This window comes from Notolepis coatsorum (genome assembly GCF_963971535.1).
Source record: "Notolepis coatsorum genome assembly, chromosome: 5".
Lineage (NCBI taxonomy): Eukaryota > Metazoa > Chordata > Actinopteri > Aulopiformes > Paralepididae > Notolepis > Notolepis coatsorum.
Window position 1 is genome coordinate 152,608,958 of NC_140169.1, and position 19,303 is coordinate 152,628,260.

At 47.2% G+C, this 19,303-nt stretch overlaps 1 protein-coding gene across 1 annotated transcript in view; it reads right to left on the reverse strand.

The window, feature by feature from the left end:
- Window positions 1-9,599: 9,599 nt before the first annotated feature.
- atf2 (activating transcription factor 2) overlaps window positions 9,600-19,303 on the reverse strand; it is a gene marked incomplete at both ends in the record, with an annotated part of 100,004 nt that continues 90,300 nt past the window's right edge. Inside the window, one exon of the mRNA XM_084315418.1 lies at window positions 9,600-9,835. Within this exon, the coding sequence (XP_084171544.1) occupies window positions 9,600-9,835 (236 nt within the window). The remainder of the gene's footprint in view (window positions 9,836-19,303) is intronic.

The window sequence follows — 19,303 nt, forward strand, 5'->3', positions numbered from 1 at the left end:
GAAATACTGTGGGCTAGATCCACAAAGAATGGATTGCACGGTGCAGGTTGCACCCTTACTTACAATTCATTATGAATTGAAAATGGGGGACCCTGATGTAAACAAGACTAAAGTATTTCTCTGGTCTGCATCCCCTTAACAATTGTGTGTATTGAGCCGTACTGTATTGTACCCATTCTGCAATCTGTTAATAACATTTTCATTCAATCAATCAATCTGCGCGGTGATTGATTGAATGACAATCTTTTTTTTTTTTTTTATATATATATTTTTTTATTTCATTTTTTGGAAGAAAAGGCAGGACATACAATGCACATACAATGCACATACAATGCACATAAAACATACATTTAAATTATTTGCCAATTACATGGATTGGCTTGCCCCTTGCCTCATTTAAAATAAAAAAACTCCTACCCCCTAACCCCTGCACCAACCACCATTGACAAAAAATAAATAAAATAATAATAATAATAATAATAATAATAATAATAATAATAATAATAATAATAATAATAATAATAATAATAATAATAATAATAATAATAATAATAATAATAATAATAATAATAATGATAATGATAATGATAATGATAATAATAATAATAATAATAATAATAATAATAATAATAATAATAATAATAATAATAATAATAATAATAATAATAATAATAATTATTATTATTATTATTATTATTATTATAATTATAATAATAATAATAATAATAATAATAATAATAATAATAATAATAATAATAATAATAATAATAATAATAATAATAATAATAATAATAATAATAATAATAATAATAATAATAATAATAATAATAATAATAATAATAATAATAATAATAATAATAATAATAATAATAATAATTGCAATATATTCTTTTCAATCTATACAGCTCGCGTGGGAAGTCTCTCTGGGGATTTCCGTCTCCTCCCTATGGGAGGGTGGTGGGATGTAAAAATGTAAAAAAAAATTACCCTCAGCTGCGTCGTGAGGGATTCATGTCAGTCTGTGTTCTTTCTTTTTTGAATAAAAAGAGAAAGGTACATGAAGCACGATGGCTCCGTGTCGTTCTCCCAGGCGACTTGGAGGAACAATGTTTGGTGTCTTGCTAGACTATCCATTGATGTGTTTGGGTCTCGACGCATACATAGTGCTGGCTCGGTGTGTTTCTGTTAAAGAATCACACAGGGGCTAAGTGCGCCTTGGTTGCTTGTTAAAACAGCGTTTTTATAGGGCAACTGGGATGGAGTTTTGTCTCTTCGGAGCGCCAGTTTACTAGGTTGTCTCGATGAATTCTCATTCATATCTGGGGGATGTTAACGGAATAGATCTGAACATAGGTAGAGGGGTCTCACGCCCTTGGGGTGGGCCACTGAGCACGGTCCAAATGGGACCGTCTGGGTGGCGCCCTCTTTTCATGTTTTAGATCGACACGCATACCTACCCCCTCTTCTGGAGTGGGCATGTCGGTGTGGTTAGGACACGGGACTGGTCTGGTCACGCTGGTCCAGGTCAGTTAACCCGTTGTCCGCCGGGGATGCAGATCTGCTGTTCTGGTACCCTGAGGGACTTGTGCTTTTTTCGGGGGGGAAAATGCCGGGTCGGTCCGGGTGTCACAGGGTTAGGCGCTATGGAGACCCTTTGTTGGGTACATATTGTACTCTGCACCAGTGGTGCGTTATTGAAATCATCTGGGGTGACACGCACCACGTGCACGCGCGCTCCCGGCGCGTGCGCGCGCTCCCGCGAATGCGCATTTAATGTCCCCTCGCTTGGGCACAGACTAAAGACAGTGCCTAATTGCCTCTACGAATGGAATGTAACACGTCTTCACAACAAGGTTAGGTGTGAATGTGTCTGAGAACGTATTTAACACACCTGACGACCGGAGCTATTGATATGCAAATAGCGAGTGAGGTTACACACCGTGCTACCCCGTCCCATGAACAACGCATGCCTGCTCTGCACTAGCGTAATGGCTTACGGCCATGCCAACCTGTACACGCCCGATCTCGGACGCTACGCAGGTTCGGTCCTAGTTAGTACTTGGTTGGGAGACCGCCTGGGAATACCAAGTGCGGTGTGCTTAGGGCTGGTTCTCCATTCTTTTCGCTCCTCTCTCACGCGTGGCGAAGAGGGGGCTGTTGGGGTGGTCTTGGACCTCCTCTGGTAACCCTGTGCTTCCCGTGCCGCCGGGCCCGGTCCGAAGTAAAGTTTCGTTGATACCGTAGGCCTGTGATAACCCTTTTTTGAAAACTGAAACACTTGTACTGCGGTATAGCCAGTGTATGCCCGCAGGTGTGTTTTGGAGTTTTTTCTTGAGGGGTTATAGGAACAACCACCGTCGGTACCAAGAGGGTGGTTGATTCCCTGGTGTGTTGGAGCAGTGTCAACTCCCGGGTTACGCGGTTGAGTGTGCCCCTGCACGTTCATGACGTCTGCCAATCATGTCAGCCTTCTCTGCCTCGACCCCTCTGGGTGGTTTTTTTTTTATGGAGGCTTTGTCATGCAACAACGCCAGCATACGCCCCTTCCGCCGGGGGGGGGCTGTTTTCAGCTGACTCCTTTGGCGCCTGTCTCGTCCGCAGTGCTCCAGACTCAGGTTACAGCCTGTTGCCTGGTTTCCCCGGTGCGCTGCCTGCTTCCGTTGGTTAACCTTTTTTGTGTGCTTACGGCCACGCTGACTGCCTGTTCTGCAGGGTCAGTGTGCCAGGCGGTGTGCTATTGGGGGGAAAGGGCCCGCTCTTGGAGGGGCCTTATCCGAATACACTGGCGATGTGGAGGGCGGTGTCACTAAGAGACCACCTGGTGGGGTCTTGATGCTTGGCGTCATTGACCTCTCCGGGCCCCCGTGTTCCTCCATTATGGAGGGTCGGGGGGGCTCGGTCCTCCCCGGTCTGATGGTTGTGGGGGGCCTCAGCGGGGTACATTCGTCGGGCTATGGCTCCGCTCAGCCCCTGTTATGCAGACAGGTGCTGAGCAAGCCATAACGACATAGAACGAAGGGTTATGTATATAACCCAGTTCTATGAGTTATGGTGCGCTCAGCACCTGGACGCCGCTGCGGCCCTTGATTTTTCATTGTGGTGAAATTTGTTGGGAAGGAGATGAGTATGTGGCCCCACCCCTGCTTATGTAGGTAAGCGGATGGGGGTGTGGCCAGATGAATGCTGGCATGTAAAGGTACATGGTGGCATTTTTTATTCAGTGTATATTAGGTCGACTAAAAAAAATATATATATATATAATATATATATATATTTTTTTATCATTCCATTTGGGCTGTGGGGGTGCTTAATGTCTGAAGGAGTCGACTGAAGGCTTCTTGTCCTCTGCAAAAGCATGCAATTGGTCCACTGATGGATACATCTTGATATTTGTCTAGTATAGTGTGTTCATTAGATGGGTGAAATCCTCTTTCAGTGCCTCTGTGCCTGTTTTCGTAGGCAGTTAGCCTCTGGTATGCGTGCCATTAGCGTTAGCCACGCTTCTATGCCTCTTTTCTTTTGAAAAAAATGTTAAAAAAAAAAATTAAAAAAAAAAAATTAATATATATATATATTTTTTATTATATTCGACTAAGAGGTTGGCCAGTCGACTACGGCCCCTTTCGACCGATTAGTCGACTAATCGATTAATAGGGGTCAGCCCTAGTGTATATACGCTGAAGCGAGATATATGCAGACAGGTGCTGAGCGCACCATAACTCATAGAACTGGGTTATATACATAACCCTTCGTTAACCATTTCACTGCCACGCGACAAATGGTTAACCCTTTCACTGCCACACTACCAGAGGGTTTCACTGTTTTTAACTGCTGTTTGTTGTTGTTGTCATTTATTTCTGATTTTGTTTTATTGTGTTTTTATATTAAGCTGTAGTGTAAAGCACCCTGTGCATTCGTGCTGTGAAGGGTGCTATATAAATAAAGGTCATTCATTCATTCAGGGTTAACCATTTCACTGCCACACTACCAGAGGGTTAACACTTTCACTACCACACTAAAGACGGTTAACCCTTTCACTCTGTAGTGTGGTAGTGAAAGGTTAACCTTCTGTAGTGTGGTAGTGAAAGGGTTAACCTTATGTAGTGTGGTAGTGAAAGGGTTAACCTTCTGTAGTGTGGTAGTGAAAGGGTTAAGTCACTCATAGAATAGAATAGATTCTACTTCTTCTTCTACTCACAGAATGGCGGAGGAGTGAATTAATCCTGTTCACATTTGAATGCTCTAACAGGTATCACGTGACCATGGCGTTACGCTTGGGAGAGCCCCGTCTTAACCCTTTCACTGCCACACTACAGAAGGTTAATCCTTTACTATCACACTACCGACGGTTACCGCCGGTAGTGTGATAGTAAAGGGTTAACCTTCTGTAGTGTGGCAGTGAAAGGGTTAACCTGCTGTTGTGTGGCAGTGAAAGGGTTACCCGTTTGGTAGTGCGGCAGTGAAAGGGTTAAGTGAATGATTCTTAACACATCCAGCGCCAAAAACGCTGTCCAGCGTTATTGCCCGCCATGCATTGTCTGCCAAGATCGCTGTACAGCGTTTTTTAGATCAATATTCCATTTTTTCGCCATGGCATTCATAATTCATCCACCCACCCCCGGTGCTGCAGCTGGACCCTAGATGTGACTGCAACGACGGCTCAATACCGCCGCCTGGTGGATGGTCGGGCGAGTTACACTCGCAAAACAGGAAGTGCCATCGGTGCATCGAGGAAAGTCCTCTGGCAGTCACATCTCGTTACGGGACTCCCGACAGACACTATGTACATATGGATCGCTTTCTAAACTTAATAATCGATATGATTTCGGCGTTTATTGCGCCATACAAACCGGAAATGGACCTAGGCGATCGGCGTCGTATAATTGGGATCTTTCACCGCCAGTCTCATTGGAGGTGATATAACGTTATTTTCAACCCGATTGTGCATTTCCTTGTTTGCAAACCATCTGATCAATATATCCACCCATACTACATAAAGCCGTTACTGATGATCAATGAATTATAAAGACCCCCCCCTTTCCTTCATGCATGATGAAGCATATTGTATACCGATCATATACATTTAGATTTTTTTAATATAGAGTGTATGGGAAAGAAACGGCAATCGATAATCTATATATGCGTTTGGGCCTATAACTAGCGTTGGAATTACAGCAGAAAAGATTAAAAACATACTTATATTCTAGAAGGTATTAACACAACAATGTATGAATGAAAAAGTATAACGTTCCCACATCCTGGCAGAGAGGGGTATGAGATGGGCATACTGCCCGGCGGGCAATGTGGTATTGGATCAGGGTTCCTACATATTTTGACTGATTCAATCCAATGACAAATAGTGCAATTTCTATTACCAATATGTGTCAGCGTTTATGTTCGAGTGTAACATTTCCTCGTTCATTAGCCCATTCGAATGCCGTAGGAACCCTGATTGATACACTACTAAGCCCTGGTTTTAGGGATGTCCGATATTGGCATTAAAATGTGATATCGAAAATTATTGGTATCGGTTTTCAAATATATATATATATATTTTTTTTTAATTTCTTTAACCTTTATTTACCCAGGCAAGCAAGTAAGAACACATTCTGATTTTTTTTATTGTCAAAAGTATGCATAATGTTGTGAGTGACACCCTGCATATATCGGTAGGCTATCGGTTGATATCGGTATCGGAAATGAAGAGTTGGACAATATCGGTATCGGTAAAAAAAGCCTATATCGAGCATCCCTACCTAGTTTCTTACACCTTTCATGCCAGGGACCCACATTAAGCTTCCCCCTCGTCAATAGGGCCCCAGGCTCACTGAAACATATCACAAACATACTACTTGTCATGAGGGGCCCCGACAGAAGAAGGCTGGTGGCCCCAAACAGGTATAACCCTTTCACTACCACACTACAGAAGGTTAACCCTTTACTATCACACTACAGACGGTTAACCGTCTGTAGTGTGATAGTAAAGGGTTAACCTTCTGTAGTGTGGGTAGTGAAAGGGTTTACCCTTTGTCGTGTGGCTGTGAAAGGGTTAACCATTTTGGTAGTGTGGCAGTGAAAGGGTTACGAAACCAGGAGGGGCCCAGCAGAAGAAGGCCGTCGGCAGTGTGATAGTACAGGGTTAACCTTCTGTAGTGTGGCATTGACAGGGTTAACCTGCTGTCGTGTGGCAGTGAAAGGGTTAACCTTCTGTATTGTCGCAGTGGAAGGGTTAAACCGTTTGGTAGTGCAGCAGTGAAAGGGTTAAGAAACCAGGCACTAAGCAATTCCTTCAACAAAGCAACAAAGTGAGGGTTAAAAACCGATTCACACGATTCCTGCAAACAATTAATTCCTACATGACAAAAGCAACAATGCTGAGGCAGCTCCTCGGACATAGATGCTCAGAGTTGGCCAAAAAAGTCGCTCTGCGTGTGTCACTGCTTTTAAGGTTGCTCTTTAAAGGTCCCATGCATTATAAATGTCATTTTTCAGTCTCTAGCATTGTATTATAGTAATAGGAGTTCGTATCAATGTGTTTTAGGGTCTAAATACCATATTGGGGAATTCCTCCGTTTCAGCCCAGCCCCTCTGTGCCTCTAGTAAATCGGGTCATTTTGATTTGAAGTCCCTGAGCACGTCACTGGGCGCTGTGGATAGACACAGTGATGCGATTGGCTCTGTGGTTGGAGCTAATGCCCGCCCCCATTCTACCTAGACTGACTGTACACAGCGAAACCATTTCCTCATACTCGAGAGGGAGAAAAGGAAGAGAGAGGGAGAGAGAGCACTTGGGGGGGGGGGGGGGGGGGGGGGGGGGACCTGCAGCGAGCCACACACGCAAACGGGAGATTGAAAGAAAGAAAAAAAGAAAAACATTTCCTCATACTCGAGAGGGAGAGAAAGGGAGAGATAGAGAGCACTTGGGGGGGGGGGGGGGGGGGACCTGCAGCGAGCCACACACGCAAACGGGAGATTGAAAGAAAGAAAAAAAGAAAAACATTTCCTCATACTCGAGAGGGAGAGAAAGGGAGAGAGATAGAGAGCACTTGGGGGGGGGGACCTGCAGCGAGCCACACACGCAAACGGGAGATTGAAAGAAAGAAAAAAAAACAAGCTGCCGGCGGACTGTCTTTTTTTTCTCTCTCTCTCTCTCTCTCTCTCCCACCCCCTCCCTCTCTCGCTCTCTCACTCTCTCTCTCTCTCTCTCTCTCTCTCTCTCTTCCCCCCCCTCCCTCCCTCCCTCTACCAGTGCAGACTGTGTGGCACTGTCACTCAAAGTGCTTATGGGCGGAGCCAGGCCATAACAGCCTGATTTCTAGAGGCTGAAAAATGATGGTTTCGAGTACTTGATTAGAAATATAAAACAATGCATTTTTTTGAAAAAAAACTTACAAATGTCTTCAATAGACCAACAGGAATTGTGTAAAGTTGCCCAAATAGTGCTAGGAATAGCACTGCATAGCACCTTTAAATTTCTAAAAGATTAAATCTTATCAACACGGCTCAGCTACACAATCCGAACTATCCTATACAAAAAAATTATTATTTACATAACACCTAGAAAGATCACATATAATGCATCGTTTTAATGTTATTTACAATGTCTTCAAAAAATGCCATACCTATAACTGCAGTCAAGAAAAAACAGCAATTCTGTGTCAAACGCTAAAGCAACAGTCACTTAATAAGCTGAAACAGTATTGAAAAAGCAAGATAACCTTTCTATTTTAAGCTCATTATGTACAGAGACCCCTAAGTCGAGAGGGTGGCGTAACGCAAAACTAATCTGCATGTCAAATGTAAGCCGGTTATACAAAAACATTAATGGCACATATTCAAGTCAACATGAATGTAATGAAAAATGTACTGGAATGCAATCCTACAATCACTGCTTCTGTGACAATCAGGCTATAGATGGAATGTTAATGAAGACAACATGTAATTCTATCAGACTATCTTTTATACATTCAAACCGCGCGATGCTACTACAGCAGATGTAGCTACTCGTTCACAAGAAACATATTGTTAGTTCACTTAGAATCTGATTCAGCCATTTACTTTATTTTATTTTATGTAAAAACAGTATTTAAATGTACTTCTAAAAGCGGCCAGTGCACAACGATGTCAACAGTTAAATAAATAAATAAATAAATCCGTTTAAAAAATGTACAAAATGGAAAAAAGCTAAATGCTAAAAAGTGACTGCTCTTTATGTATTTTCATCATAAAATATAGTGCTTTTAAATAATAATAATAATAATAATAATAATAATAATAATAATAATAATAATAATAATAATAATAATAATAATAATAATAATAATAATAATAATAATAATAATAATAATAATAATAATAATAATAATAATAACAAGCAAACTAATTCAAAATGAGTGACCACAACACACTCGTTAAAATAAATGCACTGATTCAATCTTCCTAATGTTCATAGAAGCCAAATAAAAACAATACATTAAAAAAAAAAAAAAAAAAAAAGTGAAAAATCACATGAAGAAAAACAAATTACGAAATCTCCGGAACCATGTGAACTTAAAGTGCCTCTTATTTTGTCTTCTTCCATTCCGGAGAAAACGGTTTTATTTTTGAGAGCATTGCCTTTTTCAAAGGACATGACCAAAATAAATAACCAAAACAGAACACAGCAACAGTACGGTCATGGTTGGCAGCTTTTTTTGTCCTCACACATGGTTTGGTATGATTACAGTATGGTTTGGTTGGTATATGACTGCAGTATAGTTTGGTTGGTATATGATTACAGTATGGTTTAGTTGGTATATGACTGCAGTATGGTTGGTTGGTATATGATTACAGTATGGTTTGGTTGGTATATGATTACAGTATGGTTTGGTTGGTATATGACTGCAGTATGGTTTGGTTGGTATATGATTACAGTATGGTTTGGTTGGCAGGTTTAGCAGCGTGGCTGCGTTCATTTAATTTAGATGTAGAGGAGCGTATGCAGCAGGGATGCGGGAAGTACAGGTGCTGAGGGGGCTCCAGCACCCCCTGCTGGCGGGGAGTTGAAACTGCAAGGTTGTTTTGGCTTTTATTACATTGTAATACCGTATCCTACTCAATGTCACTGCAGCAGCACTACAGATTTACCCTACTCTTAGAATTCGGAAAAGATCCTCATAGGGGCGCTGTCTCGATAATGCAGTGTTCCCTGTTATACAGACCGGTGTTTTAGGCATATAAACAAAGGGATCCTGAACGCGGAACTGAAAGTGGGTTAGGGAAAATCTTTACGCGACCGGGCTGCACCGGGCAGAAAAGATTATTGATGCCAAGACGAAACGTTGCATTTTGCTGCATTAAGGTAAGACAATGATGGTTAATCTATTATTGGATGCCTTCATTTGAACACTTAATTTGCACTATATATTAAAAGAGGAAAAAATGTGGTCATTGCCTCCCCTTCAGCGCAACCCGCCGCCTATGACGTTATTAATTATATCACTTATCTCAGCACGCCCAATGCTGACTGAGTTCCCGCGGCCCTGGTATGCAGCACTTCGTTACAATACTTAAGTACTGTTTAGGTGGTGGAGGTGGTGGTGGAGGTGGATTGGAGGTGATCAGCTGGCTGAGGGCTGTGCCTGGGCAGCGCCCCCCTGTGGCGGGGCCTCCTCTGTGCTCTGGTCTGAGGTGGCGATGGAGGCGCTGGCCTGGGAGGAGGCGGCAGGCGTCACGGAGGAGGAGGAGGAGGAGCTGACGCCGTTGGAGGTGCTGACGGAGCTGTGCTGGATGGCCTCGTTCAGGGGGCTGCCGGGGGCCGACATCATGTCCTCACAGCTGTCCTGCTTCTCTGTGGCTTCAGAGGGGAGAGGCACACACAGAGACACACACAGAGACACACACACACACACACACACACACACACACACACACACACACACACACACAGAGACACACACACAGAGACACACACACACACACACACACACAGAGAGAGACACACACACACACACACAGAGACATGCACACACACGCACACAGAGACACACACACAGAGACACACACACACACACAGAGACACGCACACACACACACACACACACACACACACACACACACACACACACACACAGAGAGAGAGAGAGAGACACACACACACACACACACACACACAACCGTTGAGTCACATGTCCGTAATGTTTTCAACTGCACTACACCGAAGTCAAATATAAATAAATAAATAAATTAGTGCTGTCAATAGATACAACATTTTTTTTACTAATTAATCTCACAATTTTCTGTAATTAATCTAGATTAATCTAGATTAAAAATAGCATTTGTCTACTTAAGACCGAAGCTTGTAACAGATATTTACTTGAGTAAAATCACGGAATTAATGTAAAATCAACACAAAGAAAGTATATTTAGATTCAAAGACTATTTTAATAGCTTTCTTTGAATACAGTTTCTCTCCTGTGAAATACAAATGTTCAACAAAACCATCAACATTGACTCAGCTAGACCGCTTTCTTATATCCGCGGCGCTAAGATTGAAGATTTTTCACTCCATAGATTAATCTAGATTAATTCATTTTAATGCTTTAAATCATTTAAATTAATCTCCTAAATTAAAGCATACATTTTGACAGCCCTAAAATAAATACATAATGTAATGATTTCTGCTTTATTGGGGACAGGACCGTGTGTGACAGGAAACCAGGTAGAGAGAAGGTGGGCAACAAAGTGTCCCCTCCTATACGTGGTCCGTGTCATATCGTGGCGAGCCACCAGGAGGCGCCCGAGGCGATGTTACAAACGGTGTCCGTGACTGTTCTCACTGACGAGCCGGCGATACGGTGTAACGCTAATCACGATAAGCTCAACAAACAGTTTCCGTTTCAGTTTATTTTAAAAAGGACAGTACACATTATTAATAAACATTTGTGTAAATGTGTCAGTTTAGCCAGCGGGCTAATTCGCAACTGTAGTCCTTTTGGCAAGATGTTATAAGACCGACCATACACCTAGAACAGAAGCATTAAAAGTACAACAGAGTATTTACAACACAATCCAACATAATAGTAAAAGCAATAATAAAATACACAATGAACTGATTAAAAGTGATCACATGTTTGATTGGTTAATAACCAGGTCTTGAGTTTTTTTGTAAAGGTGTGGTCGGTAGCACAGTGTCTTATTTCAGTTGGTAGGGTGTTCCAGAACTGAGTGGCTCTGACTACAAAACAGGACTGACTGAAGGAGCTGGACCTAAACGGCACAGTACAGTCCCGTCTCTAGGTAGATCTTGTGGACCTGTTATGAGATGTTTTTTGTTTGACAAATTTATAATCACGATAAGCTCAACAAACACAGACGTGATGTTACAAACGGTGTCCGTGACCGTCCTCACGGACGAGCCGGCGATACGGTGTAACGCTAATCACGATAAGCTCAACAAACACAGTCGACCGCAGGTCTTCTCTCATTTACATTTTACATTTAGTCATTTAGCTGAACGCTTTTATCCAAAGCGACTTACAAGTTTACAACAAGACAGCAGTAAGGGCACAACTCTATCAGCTAAGTAACAATGTTCATCAAAGTGTTGAGTGCTACAGTGTAGGTTAGATTATTAGGACAAGCGCATGACAGTAAGGTTAGTGAGGGTTAGAGTTATTTTTTTAATTTTATAATTTCAGATAATGGTTGAAGAAGTGCGTCTTTAGTCGACGGTGAAAGATTGGACGGGTTTCGGCTGTCCTAACTGTGGTGGGCAGTTCATTCCACCATTGTGGGGCAAGGACCGAGAATAGGCGACTTCTCTTTGATGACCCTCCCGGAGCTCGGATAGGAGTGGGTCTGAGACGGCCAGAAGATGCAGAGCGTAGGGGTCTTGAGGGTGTGTAGTTAGAAGACCATTGACCGGAGGTAGGCGGGAGCGGTTCCCTTCGCCGCACGATATGCCAGGTCGAGGGCCTTGAAGACATTTTGAAAACTGGCGGGAAACCCCCCGACGCGCGCGCACCGCCGCTCGGCTGACACGCCGTCTGGGCGCGGGGAACCTGTGTACTCTATATATTATTTAGAGACGATGTCTCCTCAGGTACTGTAGCCTCGGGAGGCTTCTTCCAAGTTCCTCGTGTAATTGGACGTAAAACAGCCATTCACGTCTGGTGTATATGTGCGTACCATTTCATTAATCCCCCTAATGGTGCGCCCCTCCTCCCCTCCCTCCCTCCTCTCGCTTTAATTAAAGTTCCAATGTCAATTTAAACCCACATCATAAGGGGTACATTACATTCTAGGGCATGTGGCAGCGTTCCTGTTCCCCGAGCTGCGTTCTCATTCGCCGTTTCTGTTACCGTGCCAACTACTGCTGCGACAGATGATTACAGCACCTGATTTTAATGATGCTCACGCTGGAGAGTAGGCAAGACTCGGAGTCCAAATGCCACCAGCTGTTCGGCAGTTTGCATTGAATTAATTGGATCCTGACGAGGAGGAGAGAGAGAGAGAGAGCAGAGGGAGAGGGAGAGAGAGCAGAGAGAGAGCAGAGAGAGAGCAGAGAGAGAGAGATAGAGAGCAGAGAAAGAGAGGGCAGAGAGAGAGCAGAAAGAGAGAGAGCAGAGAGAGAGATAGTGAGAGAGAACAGAGAGAGAGAGAGCAGAGAGCGGAGAGAGAGCAGAGAGAGAGAGGAGAGAGGGAGAAAGAAAGAAAGAAAGAAAGAAAGAGAGAGCAGAGAGAGAGAGAGAGAGAGAGCAGAGAGAGAGAGAGAGAGAGAGAGAGAGAGAGAGAGAGAGAGAGAGAGAGAGAGAGAGAGAGGAAAAATAGAAAAGAAAGAGAAGACAACTCTCACGCTCCGTCTCATGAAGGAATACGGAGCGGTGAGATAATTAATATTGCCAATTATACGGAGTCAGTCGAAATGGCGCTCGATAATTAACGACCAGGGGTTTTCTTTGGTATTTGGAGAGAGCAGGAGATCCGGAATTCCGCGGCGTCGCGATAAAGGCGTTTTTTTGTGTGTTGAGAATTCCCCTCTCGATCGCGCGGAGAGACCCTCTCTCTCGGCCTTCGGGCGCCGACTTGTACTTTGATGGGGTGATTTAGTGCGACTGAATGTCAACGCGGCGTAATAAATAGTCTATGCCGTTTCTCCCCCGCAGAAGGTCATACAGCTTGGGCTTTTTGTTGCTCATGTTCAAGTGCATATTATCGCTCCTAATGGCGTTAGGTAGTGGCTTGGCTGATGCGTCATAATAGTGCAGGCCTTTCAGCTTTCCCCGAGCCACCCAAGCTGCTCTCTCTCCCTCTCTGCTCTCTCTCCTCCCTCTCTCTCTCATCTATCTCTCTCTCCCTCTCTCTCTCATCTCTCTCTCCCTCTCCTCCCTCTCTCCTCGCTCTCTCTCCTCTCCTTCTCTCTCCTCTCTCCCTCTCTCCTCTCTATCTCTCTCCTCTCTCTCCTCTCTCTCTGCTCTCTCTCCTCTCCTCCCTCTCTCTCTCCCTCTCTCTGCTCTCTATCTCTCCTCTCTCTCTCCTCCCTCTCTCTCCTCTCCTCCCTCTCTCTCTCTCTCTCTCTCTCTCTCTCTCCCTATCTCTCCTCCCTCTCTCTCTCTCTCTCTCCCTCCCTCCTTCCCTCCCTCTCTCTCTCTCCCTGCTCTCCTCATCTCTGGATGTTGGGGTTCTCTCTCTCTCTCCACCGTAAGCAGATGGACAGCTTGGCCTGCCAAGTGGAAGGAGAGTGTCCTGGCTTGTTTGTGGGGCAGGCTGGGTAATCTCCCCCCGACCTGCCATCGCTTGACCCCCGGGCGGGAGGATGAAGGGTACCACCGGACGGGAGGATGAAGGGTACCACCGGACGGGAGGATGAAGGGTACCACCGGACGGGAGGATGAAGGGTACCACCTGGAGGAGGATGAAGGGTACCACCGGACGGGAGGATGAAGGGTACCACCGGACGGGAGGATAAAGGGTACCACCTGGGTGGAGGATGAAGGGTAGCACCGGGAGGACGGGAGGGTGAAGGGTAGCACCGGATGGGAGGATGAAGGGTACCACCTGGGTGGAGGATGAAGGGTACCACCGGGCGGGAGGATGAAGGGTAGCACCGGACGGGAGGATGAAGGGTAGCACCGGGCGGGAGGATGAAGGGTACCACCTGGGTGGAGGATGAAGGGTAGCACCGGGAGGACGGGAGGATGAAGGGTAGCACCGGACGGGAGGATGAAGGGTAGCACCGGGCGGGAGGATGAAGGGTACCACCGGGCGGGAGGATGAAGGGTAGCACCGGGCGGGAGGATGAAGGTTACCACCGGGCGGGATGATGAAGGGTAGCACCGGACGGGAGGATGAAGGGTAGCACCGGACGGGAGGATGAAGGGTACCACCGGGCGGGATGATGAAGGGTAGCACCGGACAGGAGGATGAAGGGTACCACCGGACGGGAGGATGAAGGGTACCACCGGACTGGAGGATGAAGGGTACCACCGGACGGGAGGATGAAGGGTACCACCGGACGGGAGGATGAAGGGTACCACCGGACGGGAGGATGAAGGGTACCACCTGGGTGGAGGATGAAGGGTACCACTGGGCGGGAGGATGAAGGGTACCACCGGACGGGAGGATGAAGGGTACCACCGGGAGGACGGGAGGATGAAGGGTACCACCGGACGGGAGCATGAAGGGTACCACCTGGGTGGAGGATGAAGGGTACCACCGGACGGGAGGATGAAGGTTACCACCGGATGGGAGGATGAAGGGTACCACCTGGAGGAGGATGAAGGGTACCACCGGACGGGAGGATGAAGGGTACCACCTGGAGGAGGATGAAGGGTACCACCGGACGGGAGGATGAATGGTACCACCGGACGGGAGGATGAAGGGTACCACCGGACGGGAGGATGAAGGGTACCACCGGACGGGAGGATGAAGGGTACCACCGGACGGGAGGATGAAGGGTACCACCGGACGGGAGGATGAAGGGTACCACCGGACGGGAAGATGAAGGGTACCACCGGACGGGAGGATGACGGTTACCACCTGGAGGAGGATGAAGGGTACCACCGGACGGGAGGATGAAGGGTACCACCGGACGGGAGGATGAAGGGTACCACCTGGGTGGAGGATGAAGGGTACCACCGGACGGGAGGATGAAGGGTACCACCGGGCGGGAGGATGAAGGGTACCACCGGACGGGAGGATGAAGGGTACCACCGGACGGGAGGATGAAGGGTACCACCGGACGGGAGGATGAAGGGTACCACCGGGCGGGAGGATGAAGGGTACCACCGGGAGGACGGGAGGATGAAGGGTACCACCGGGGGGCGGGAGGATGAAGGGTACCACCGGACGGGAGGATGAAGGGTACCACCGGGCGGGAGGATGAAGGGTAGCACCGGACCGGGCTGGAGGGCAGCGGAGAATCTGGGAGCTCCGACGCCACGAACACAGGGGGGGAGGATGAGTCCAGAGAGACACAGGGGGGGGATGAGTCCAGAGAGACACAGGGGGGAGGATGAGTTCAGAGAGACACAGGGGGGAGGATGAGTCCAGAGAGACACAGGGGGGAGGATGAGGGCAGAGACACACAGGGGGTGGATGAGGGCAGAGAGACACAGGGGGGTGGATGAGGGCAGAGAGACACAGGGGGGTGAATGAGGCCAGAGCGACACAGGGGGGTGGATGAGGGCAGAGAGACACAGGGGGGTGGATGAGGGCAGAGAGACACAGGGGGGTGGATGAGGGCAGAGAGACACAGGGGGGTGGATGAGGGCAAAGAGACACGGGGGAGGATGAGGGCAGAGAGACACAGGGGGGAGGATGAGGGCAGAGAGACACAGGGGGGGGGGGATGAGGGCAGAGACACACAGGGGGGATGATGAGGGCAGAGAGACACAGGGGGGTGGATGAGTCCAGAGAGCCACAGGGGGGGGGATGAGTCCAGAGAGCCACAGGGGGGTGGATGAGGTCAGAGAGCCACAGGGGGGAGGATGAGGGCAGAGAGACACAGGGGGGTGGATGAGGGCAGATAGACACAGGGGGGAGGATGAGGGCAGAGAGACACAGGGGGGGAGGATGAGGGCAGAGAGACACAGGGGGGTGGATGAGGGCAGAGAGACACAGGGGGGTGGATGAGGGCAGAAAGACACAGGGGGGTGGATGAGGGCAGAGAGACACAGGGGGGAGGATGAGGGCAGAGAGACACAGGGGGGGAGGATGAGGGCAGAGAGACACAGGGGGGGAGGATGAGGGCAGAGAGACACAGGGGGGGGGGATGAGGCCAGAGAGACACAGGGGGGTGGATGAGGCCAGAGAGACACAGGGGGGGAGGATGAGGGCAGATAGACACAGGGGGGACGATGAGGGCAGAGAGACACAGGGGGGGGGGGGGGATGAGGGCAGAGAGACACAGGGGGGTGGATGAGTCCAGAGACACAGGGGGGAGGATGAGGGCAGAGAGACACAGGGGGGAGGATGAGGCCAGAGAGACACAGGGGGGAGGATGAGGGCAGAGAGACACAGGGGGGAGGATGAGGCCAGAGAGACACAGGGGGGAGGATGAGGCCAGAGAGACACAGGGGGGAGGATGAGGCCAGAGAGACACAGGGGGGAGGATGAGGCCAGAGAGACACAGGGGGGAGGATGAGGCCAGAGAGACACAGGGGGGAGGATGAGGCCAGAGAGACACAGGGGGGTCCTGGATCATCCACCTCGCTAACGGACGGGACTCGAACGCCGCCGCACATACGTTACCAGTAAGGAGGCTTCTCGTGCCCAGGGCCCTACTGGAGAGATCTACTGGAGAGATCTACTGGAGAGATCTACCAAGGACAGTTTAAAAAAGAAACTTAAAGGAGCCATAATCCGGAAGGAAATCAATATATGTCATGCATGAGTGTAGCTGCAGCCATGTTATCCAAACTACTTCTGTTTACTTTGTGTTTTTTTTATTTTTATTTTTTTTACCTTTTGTTTTATTTTCTATTGATTATGTATGTGATGATATAGTTATGACTGATTTACACTCAATGTTTCATATTTGTATGTGTATATCTGTGAGGAGGACCCCAGGCAGAATAGTCAACACGTCGATGATGATGACTAATGGGGATCCTAATAAACATAAACATAAACCTCGCCTGACAGAAACAACAACGCGGCCAAACCCGGGAGTCACTGAGGTATCTGGACGAGGCTGTCGTTTCCACCGCGGCCGGCCACACGGTACAGAGGCTCCAAATACTATCCTTAAAAATAAATAAAAACCAGGAAGCGAGAGAGAGAGAGATAGAGAGAGAGAGAGAGAGAGAGATCCTCGACAAAACACATGAAGAAGGATGACCCACTTCATCTGGATCCTGTTTAAAAGAGAGAAAACACACCAGCCAGACGAGGAGAGCAAATGAGGCGGCCCCCCGGCTGTGACAGACAACAAGCCCCCCGTCCGTCCGTCCGTCCGGCAGGCCGGTGTGACGCGTGTCAGCGGGGTGGTTAGCGGGCGGGCGGGGGGGATGCATAATGAACAGCCGGTCGGGCTCCACACCGCGCCCGACGACAACGACGAACACCCTCACGCGTTCTTGTCAAAAGCGCGCGGCTCTTTAATGGACCCTCATTTCGGAGGCAATCATTGTCAATACAAGTCATCGGAGAGAGGAGCCCGTCTGGAGAGAGACGCCTTCTGTGAGAGACGCGGCTCAGGGTCCCCCCCCCCCCCCACCGTCCGGGAGGGAGGGAGGGGCGGCTGAGTTATGAGCAGCGGCGAGCTGAGCTGACAAAAACCCTCGCCGCTGCCTGAGAGCGGGACGAGCGTCGGAGAGAGAGAGGGCGCAGGGAGCTATATCGCTGGAATTATAAAAAAGTATAGCTGGCGGTCTAACAGAACGCTCTGGGCGTAGGAGGAGTGACTGGCAGGACGCCGGGAGCCATTAGGGCATGCGGCGCTGAACACCTGAGGAGCGAGCGGCTCATGGCGTGTCTCTGTTGCCACTCCCTCACTCTGATGACCACACGCGGTCGGGATGAGGAGAGGGGGAGGGTAGGGGTGGGTACCGTTCACATGTGAACCGATCCCTGTGAATCGATACCGGTGCCAAACTGTACCTTTTTTCAGGTACTTTAGTCAAACAATTGTGAACGTTGGCGGTTTCGTTTCGCCGCAAACGCGGTAAACGAAACGTTGACGTCATCGGACTTAAAAACCAAGGTGATTCGGGCGATGCCCTTAGAGGAAAACTCCAACATTTTGGGAAATTAGCTTATTTGCCATCTACCCTGGAGTTAGACAAGAAGATAGGCTACATACCTTTTTCTTCTCTGTGCATGCAGTAGGAGTAGGAAGACGTTGGGAACTAGGCTAATGGAGGAACCTACTTCCAGTGACTGACGCTAAGCTAGGCTAACGGTGCGCGTCTTCCTACTCCTACTGCACGCACAGAGAAGAAAAAGGTATGTATATTCTTGTCTAACTCCAGGGTAGATGGCAAATAAGCGAATTTCCCAAAATGTTGGAGTATCCCTTTAAGAGTACCAGATTCGGTACCCATCCCTAGTAGACACTGAACGTGAACGCCTGGTCGTCTTATTTCTTACATTTACATTCAGTCATTTAGCTGAACGCTTTTATCCAAAGCCACTTACAAGTTGTGTACAACAGGTCAGCAGGAAGAGAAGAACTCTGGCAGCTAAGGGTCAGTAAGATTGTTCGTGAATCGCACAAAAACAACTTAGGTATATCTTTTTTCAAGTCTGATGACGTCAACGTTTAGTTTACCGTGAAACGAAACCTATGAAGTGTGCCGCACGTTCACGCGGACAATACACGCTTACCTAGGATTTGACTTGATTCAACAACAAAGCAGTCGGGGCGATGGCAAGCCGAAAACGGTCGCAAGTGTGGTTACACTTTACAAAGGTAGATGCAGACAACGCTTGCTGCAATATTATATATATATATATTAACAGATTGTTCTAAATAAATAATAATGATAATAAATAATTAGAAGTTTGGATTTTTTTTTTACAACTGAGGTAGGTAGATTCCATTTTTTCAGACTAAAGTACAGAAAAAAGGTACCGTTGGGTACCGGTATCGATTCACAGTAGGGCTGGGCGATTCTTGCTCAAATGTGAATCACGATTTTTCTCTCTAAGAATTTAGATCAAGATTCTCTCACACGATTCTTATTTTTTCAATAAAATAATTTATTGCACTCTTTCTTAAACAGACAACATAACATCAAAGTGCTTGACTTAAACTTAAACATAACATATATGAAAGTGTTTGACTTAAACTTAATAGTCTCTTGTAACATACAAAATAACT